Source organism: Chenopodium quinoa, unplaced genomic scaffold, assembly GCF_001683475.1.
Source record: "Chenopodium quinoa cultivar QQ74 unplaced genomic scaffold, ASM168347v1, whole genome shotgun sequence".
Lineage (NCBI taxonomy): Eukaryota > Viridiplantae > Streptophyta > Magnoliopsida > Caryophyllales > Amaranthaceae > Chenopodium > Chenopodium quinoa.
The window spans coordinates 85,000-92,668 of record NW_018742770.1 but is presented as its reverse complement, the minus strand read 5'-3'; the positions used below and the strand labels follow the sequence as shown (position 1 = coordinate 92,668).

Below are 7,669 nucleotides of genomic sequence, written 5' to 3'. Positions count from 1 at the left end.
TAAACTACTATGATAATGTACAAAATGTTCTATAAATAAACTGCCAACAGATCAGTATTCCCTCTTTAACGCCCACTGCCACTGCGCAAGGGCCCGAGCTCTCCATTGAGTAGTTTCTACTTCTAATAACGTCCATACTCTTCCCCCACCAAGTCGAAAATGCGATACCGAACTCCATTTAAATAATGAAATAATAGCAATTGTTATTATTATTATTATTATTATTATTATTATTATTATTATTATTATTATTATTACTTTTTTTTAAGTACCAACAACAAAAATTAGAAATAACTAACCAAAAAAAATATCAAATAAGCAAAAAAAAAAACTAACAAATTGACATAAAAGAAAAATTACAAAAAACTGAAGAAAAAAAATATAAACAAAAAAAAATACACACAAAAAGGAAAAAAAAAAATACAAAACATACAAAATAAATATAAACATAAAAAAAAATTAAAAAAATAAGTAAAATACAAAAGAATTGAAAAAAATATATAAAAATAAACAAAAAAATATACAAATAATTGAAAAAAATATATAAACATAAAAAAAATACAACAAAATTGAAAAAAAAATATAAAAATAAACTAAAATATATTCAAAAAAATTGTAAAAAAAAAATATAAACATAAACAAAAAAAAACCAAAAATAGAAAATAAAAAAAAATTACAAAAAACTGAAAAAATAAAATAAAAAATAAAAGGTAAGCGGCGTCCCAGTTAGATGTCAGCTCCACGACGGCGGGGGCTGGGCAGGACGCCACCACCGTGGCCCTAGCGTCCCGCCCAGCCGCCGCTGCCGTGGGGCTGGCGTCTGGCTTGGGAGCCGCCACCGTGGCCACGATGTCCTGCCTAGCCGACCCGCCTCTTCGAGGTTTTTTTTTTATTTCTTTTATTTAAAAAAAAAATACCTTGCCACCGTGTGACCGCCTTCCCTCTGCCTCCGCTGCGGCCAATTCCTTGCCTTGCCGCCTCGACATTGTAGTTTGAAAATTTATTTTTAGAGAGAGGTGATAAGAGTAGAGAGTAGAGAGAAGATGAGAGTGTGTGAGAGTTATTTTTTAACATATAAGGGCAAAAGTGTCAATTCACCTAAAATTTGTGGGCTTTATATAGAGATTTGCGGGCAATATTTAGCAGTTCACGAGCGATTTCGGGGCTGGGGCTGGGGAGGAGGGTTGTTTCGGATGAGTGGTAGGCTTATGGGGGAGGAGGAGGTGAAGGTGGGGGGTTGCTGAACTGGAAGAGAGAGGTTTTTTTTTTTTAATTTAAGGGTTTTTTTATAAAAATAATCAAAATTAAAAATTAACGAATTACAACGTGACATGTGTCCAATGTAACCTATAAAACAGGTTACCAATTTTTTTGTTCTAAGTATAGAAAATGTGTGTCAAAGATTGTGTTATTTAATTTTGAAATAATACAAACGTAGTTCTATTATTGGAAAATCAATGAAATGTGGTATATTTTTATGAAAATTTTCCAACAATCAATTAAAGAATACGAAAATTGACTTCACTTACACAAAATAAGGAAAATAGCTAAAACAAAAAAAAGATGCGTCCTTTATCAAAGAATATTCAATAGAATTTCAGCTTGTCAATCAAGGAGTCAACCGAATCAATTAAAGACCTTATGAATTCAGTTAAAGAAATCTATTTCAAGAATCGAGTCACTTGATTGGCGAAATCTGAGTATTGACAATACAGGCTCAACCGCCCTTCTGATCGGGCATTTCTAATTAAGTTCGTCAACCGTCCTTCTGACCCTCTCCTGACCCTTTATGAGTTTGTCAACTACCCTTCTAAGCTCAGACCCTTTGATAACACATAGTAAATATTTTGCCGGCAAGCACAATTAGATCCCTTGATTTGAGGAATGAATCAAGGAGATATGAATCAACAAAGTCAGCGTTTCCTGATCGATGAAGATGCCAATCAACATTACCAAAACAATATAGTAGTAGATTCTTCAACAATTACCAATATTAAATTTCAAGTCTATAAATAATGAAAAATGTTATACATAGTCCTTAGGGCTATATGTAAGCATTAAAATACACACTAAAAATCGTATAAATTTAGGAAATTATATAAATATAAACACTAATTACACTGATTTACGTGTTTTTTTGTCATGAATTCATAATTTTATACAATTTTCAAGAGTATATTTAATTCTTAAGGGCTACATATAGCATTACCCATAAATAATAAACATACTCTTTGTAATAGAATTCATATTAATACGGTCTAATATGCATTAAATATCAATAATTACCAAGAGTATTCGTTAATAGAAAGATGGATATTAGTAGGGCCTACAAAAAAACAAGATTGTTGATATTCGACACAAAGGTAGTTAAAATTAGACGCGATTTGAGATATATGACGTGGCACAGAGCGAACTACAAGAGTTATGCAATTCGAGATATATAACGTGGTACAGCTAACTACAAGGGTTGTAAGTATTGTAACTAGCCGCTGCATTTGCTCTAATAAAAAGTTGTCTACATTCTTCAACGCACGAACTAGTTGGGGCGAATCCGTCCACACAATCAGATTACCATTTTACTCCCTTAGATCCTTTATCGATTTTAATAAGTTAGTACTTCGTATTAATTAGGTTGACCCTCTTACCTACCAAACCCCGGAGAAAGAATAAAAAAGGAGCTTCAATTAAACGTGAATGTCTAACCCATAGTACGGAGTAACAATTTTCTTTCTTTCAAGACAATACAAATTAAATCAACAGAATTAGCAACAAATATTATCATAGGAAGCAAAAAACTGTTCTACACAGGCCTAATCATTTTAGGTACCATGAAAATCCTGTTACCCACAAGAATATTTGACACTTTGCTCGACAAGAATTCTTCAAAGGCATCTATGAATCTAGACTAATACTAGAACAACCAAATAAACTTATTCTTGCCGGTAAACAACAATTAAATCTTTTAACGCCTATCACTTGAAGCGTGTTTAGTCCCCTCAGCAGGACCCTGCCCCATGATCAATTAACTCAACTTACTCTTGAATTATTGCTGAGCACACTGAACCCTTTGAGCACCACCATGCATGTCATCATCCTCATCGTAGGCCTCTTGCTGGGCTCGAGCCTCCTTCCTGCGCATTTCCTCCTCAATATTGACATCATTTAGAGTTGTCTCCTCACATTCATCCAATTCCATATCGGTTAGCTTGGGTGAGGACCTTGGAGGAAGCACAGCTTCCAATGCCTTGCACTGGTCCATTGCCAAGGACTCGGGGAATTCAACTGTGAAATGGATATACAACTTGCCTTTCATGAAGGGTCTCTGATACATAGGCATCCCTTCATCGTTGATTGCCTTGAAGGAGTCTACATGAAACCCAATAGACAAATGTCAGCACCAGATGTTTAGTAGATTGAGCAAGTTTAGCTCAATAACTAAAAGGATGACTGACAACAGCAAGGAATCTGAGAGCTTTAAGGCAAGACAAAATATATCAAGGTTCAAACAATTAATTATTACCTGGCTTGACAACTTCTCCAGGCTGAGATTTGATTAGCAATTGTCTATTATCCAAATGGGTTAATACAAACTGAAAACCACAGAGAGCCTCGGTCAAGGAAAGGGTATGCTCATAGAAAAGGTCATCACCCTTTCGCTTGAATTTTGGGTGCTCCTTCTGCTGTAGGATGAAGACAATGTCGCCAGTGACAGTTTCAGGCTGCAACAAAAAATGACATTCAATAAGAAAAAACAAGGATTAAAGAGTTAATCAAGTAACAACTTAAACAGAACATAGAAAAGAATATCCCAAGCAACAGGTTAATACCGCTTCGTCAGCTTCTCCGGGAAATGTGATCTTTTGGCCATTCTGCATCCCCTTCTCAACATGAACTTCCAAAACTTTCTTTTCCTGGACAACCTTCTCACCCTTGCATTGTGGGCAACGATCCTTGTCACTGATGGTCTCACCAGTACCCTTGCAGTCATTACAAGCATGTTGCATCTGCTGGATCATGGAAGGACCAAGATGCCTGATTGAGATTTTCACTCCAGATCCTTGGCATCCAGCACACTTCATAGAAGCACCAGATTTCGACCCCTTTCTGCAAGTTAAGAACCAAAGATATTATAGATTTGCCGTTGGATAGAAGATTCTTCCCCTTGAATACGAAACTCATAATTTTTAAAATTAAAGTTACTCACCCCTTGCACTTGGAGCAGATAACGTTGCGGGAGAGGGAAAGCTTCTTCGATGAACCATTGTACACATCGTCCAAAGAAACCTTCAAAGGATGGATAACATCCTCTCCCCTTCTTTGCCTTCGTCCTCTGCTACTCCCACCACCGCCTATCCCACATCCAATACATGACAAACACTCATTAATACAAATACCCAGAGGAGTATACCTTCAAAGCAGACACAATTTCAGAAAATTCATACTTACCGCCAAACGGACTACCCCCAAAGAAAGAAGAGAATATATCAAATGGGTCATGGCCTCCACCGCCACCACCCATCCCTTCTTTCAGGGCATCCTCTCCATACTGATCATATATTTCTCGCTTTTCAGGATCGCTTAAAACTTCATATGCATGTGCCAATTCCTTAAACTGTTCATTGTCAAAAGTTAACAATAAGCTTAATAAATTAAAAAGGAATCAAATAACATAACATAAATCACACACAAACCAAAGAATCGAAAACATCAAGCACAGTTTGAAATCAAGACTACGTCACAATTGACAAATAGAAGACCACAGAGGTTGCTATTTTATCCCCAATCTGCAACCCAGACAGATTAAAATCTGAATTTCACTAAGGATTTTCATATTCTCCCATCTCCAGTTTCCTCTAAAGCTTCTATAAAGTTCACCCTTTTTAATGTTTTGAGGGGAAAAATGGGTTCTAGTGATTTCTTCATTAGTGTGAATGCGCTACTGAGTCACTTGTGGTGGCGAAAGTGTATAAGAAACTAATGAGAGCGATCATGCCCATTGTTGTTTCTCAGTGCAAGAAGTAGGCTTTTGGCTGCTTTAGTACCTAGTCAATCCCTGCACCCGGTTAAGTGCCCTGTGCTCTTCACATTTTCAACCTTGGCACCGGAAAACCTTTTGTATAGTATCAATGATTAGTAGTAGAAATTATGTGTTTGATAGTATTCGTTTTATCTCTATGCTGAATTTAGATTTACATTGTCCATACATTAATCTAATACAGCTAAAACAACCTTAAAATTTGCCAAATTATGTGTACCATGGTACTCGATTTCTCTCTATGCTGAATTTAGATTTACATTGTCCATTCATCAATTTAACAAATCTTATAAAAACCTTAAAATCTGCCAAATTCATATCATAAACTCCAGAACATAATCAAATTAATCCGCAGAATCATTCTTCCACTCAATTCAGTTCAAATCTAGCTTAACCACACGATTAAAATTCCAATTAACTTAACTTCCAATTCAAGAACGCACCAAATACCAAATTCAGCAGGCAGATCAGATCAACAATACAAATCTACAGACCCAATTATAACCAATCAAATAACCACCTAAAAAGATCAAAAACTAAAAATCAAAATTCACAACAAACCCAGAAAAATTAACACATATAAATCAAACATCTTCCAAACCCAGAACAATTAACAAACATAAATCGAAAATTTCCCAAACCCAGAACAATCAACAAACAAAAATAAAAAATTCAATAAACAAACAACAAATTAACAAAAAATACAAATTCCCAAAACAAATTACCTTTTCAGGATCACCACCCTTATCAGGATGATTCTTGATGGCAGCTTTCTTATATGCTTTTTTAAGATCTTCAGGAGAAGCAGTCTTAGGAACTCCCAAAACTTCATAATAGCGAGTATTATCGCTCTTCTTAGGTGCTCTGCCAAACATCTTCTCTTCTCTTACTTACTCTTAGACTCTCCTCTCTTCCTCTGCAAAAATTGTATAAAAAAAACCCCAGAAATTAGTTGGTTGAGATCCTAAACAAGAGGTAAATTTGAGAGGAGAGAGAAAGAGACGAACCAATCGATCTTGGTTCGATCTGGGGTAGAAGAGAGAGAGAGAGGAAGCAGAGCACGACGACGGCGATAAAAGGGTTTGATACTATTCTTTAGGTTCTTCTTTTATTTGGGCTTCAATGGACGGTTTAGATTTTTTTGGGGGATATTTTTTGGAAGGGTCTAGAATCTTTGCAATCGTTGGTTTGGGTTATGGAAAGTAAAAGTTGACAGACTATTGTGGTGAGTAGTTTATTTGTGGACTATGGTGAGGTGGTCACAACGTGTGAGGTGAGGTCAAGATTGGCCTGCAGCGGCGGCCTATAAAATCATCTCATCTCTATGGTGAGACTCAACTTTGAGCATAAAAATTTAAAATGAGTTGTTTTTCATACTCAATGGTGATACTCAACTCACTTTTCAATTTAGCAACTCATGTGATATAATTTTCCAATTAGTTTTTGGTCCAGACGATGTCCCGGGTCATTGCTTGTATTTTGATTATAGTAACTTTTTAAAAAAAAAATCTCGATTTGATTAGACATTAGAGGGAGGAAACTAAGAAATTTATGGTGGGAATATTTGATGCCCATCAACGGTTACAAAATTTCAATAGCGAATCAAAGTTGAAATTAAAAAAATGAATTTATGTTTGCTTATTAGTTGAAATAATATATTGAGCAAGTTAATATAAAGTTGCAAAATAAGAAGTGTTACAGTCAAATTAGAAAGCTACAATGTGTAGTTTAATCCATTCTATTAAGCACAATTAAGTATTAAGAGGCATTGATAGTTTGATGGTAAATGTCTTTAAATTTAATGGTTCAAATCATAACTCAATCATAAATTAGCATTATTGCATTGATTTTTAGTATTTAGTATAGATGAATAGGTCTTCATGTCATTGCTCATGTGGCGCCAAATACATTAAAGGAATGGTGACCGTGGCGATACCATGTTATCCCTTTGAGTTTTAATAATATTATAGATAATATATGGTCCACTATATCCAATTAAATAAACAATTTTAAGTTTCTACAAAAACAAATAAAAGTGAAATAAATAAATAAACCAATAAAAAAATTGATAAGGGGCCCACTTTTTTGTCAATTGAGATTCAAAGCTGAGTATCTAAACTTAGCAACTTTCTTTTGGAGTATTTAAATTGAGATAAAAAAATATACTCTCTCTCTCATAAAAAAAAAAAAAAAAAAAAAAAAAAAAAAAAAAAAAAAAAACCTCCAATGAGTCTCACCATAGGAGATGGTCTAATATTAGAGTTTCCTCTTTAAGGAGTTCAAATCTCGCAAATTTTAAGTTGGTCTGCGATCAGTCATTATTAGCTGGTCCTTCCAAATAAAAATAAACATTTAATTGAAGATAAATAAACATTTAGTTAATGAGCATATTTGGAAAGAAATAATGAAACTGAAAATGAGTATCAGACAATTAAAATGAATAATTCATTATTTACCAATGAACAATAAAAAATTAAATATCTAAAAATTGAAATTAACATTGAAATTAATAAAATAAAGATTCATTATTGTGACTATGAACATTATTATTTTGACAAAATGTTTAACATTTAATACTCATACATAGTTAATAACTGTACATATATTAGAGCTAATCAAAGTGAGCTCGGCCCG

The 7,669-nt window shown here is 34.3% G+C and overlaps 1 protein-coding gene across 1 annotated transcript; it reads right to left on the bottom strand.

Moving 5' to 3' along the window:
* Positions 1-2,697: 2,697 nt before the first annotated feature.
* On the bottom strand, positions 2,698-6,198 carry LOC110724561 (dnaJ protein homolog). The gene is made up of 7 exons (XM_021903974.1): positions 6,043-6,198; positions 5,761-5,951; positions 4,447-4,612; positions 4,205-4,349; positions 3,828-4,104; positions 3,521-3,719; positions 2,698-3,366 (listed from the first exon to the last, which is right to left on the bottom strand). Exons 2-7 carry the CDS (start codon positions 5,908-5,910, stop codon positions 3,044-3,046), a joined length of 1,260 nt encoding a protein of 419 aa, XP_021759666.1. The 5' UTR covers positions 5,911-5,951; positions 6,043-6,198; the 3' UTR covers positions 2,698-3,043.
* Between the last annotated feature and the right edge of the window lie 1,471 nt (positions 6,199-7,669).

Coding starts and splice junctions, on each gene's coding strand:
- LOC110724561 (XM_021903974.1), bottom strand. CDS start 5,910: ATGTTTGGCAGAGCACCTAAGAAGAGCGATAATACTCGCTATTATGAA. Junction 4,105..4,204: donor ATCTGCTCCAAGTGCAAGGG/GTGAGTAACTTT, acceptor CTTAACTTGCAG/AAAGGGGTCGAAATCTGGTG. Junction 3,367..3,520: donor TGGAGAAGTTGTCAAGCCAG/GTAATAATTAAT, acceptor GGTTTCATGTAG/ACTCCTTCAAGGCAATCAAC.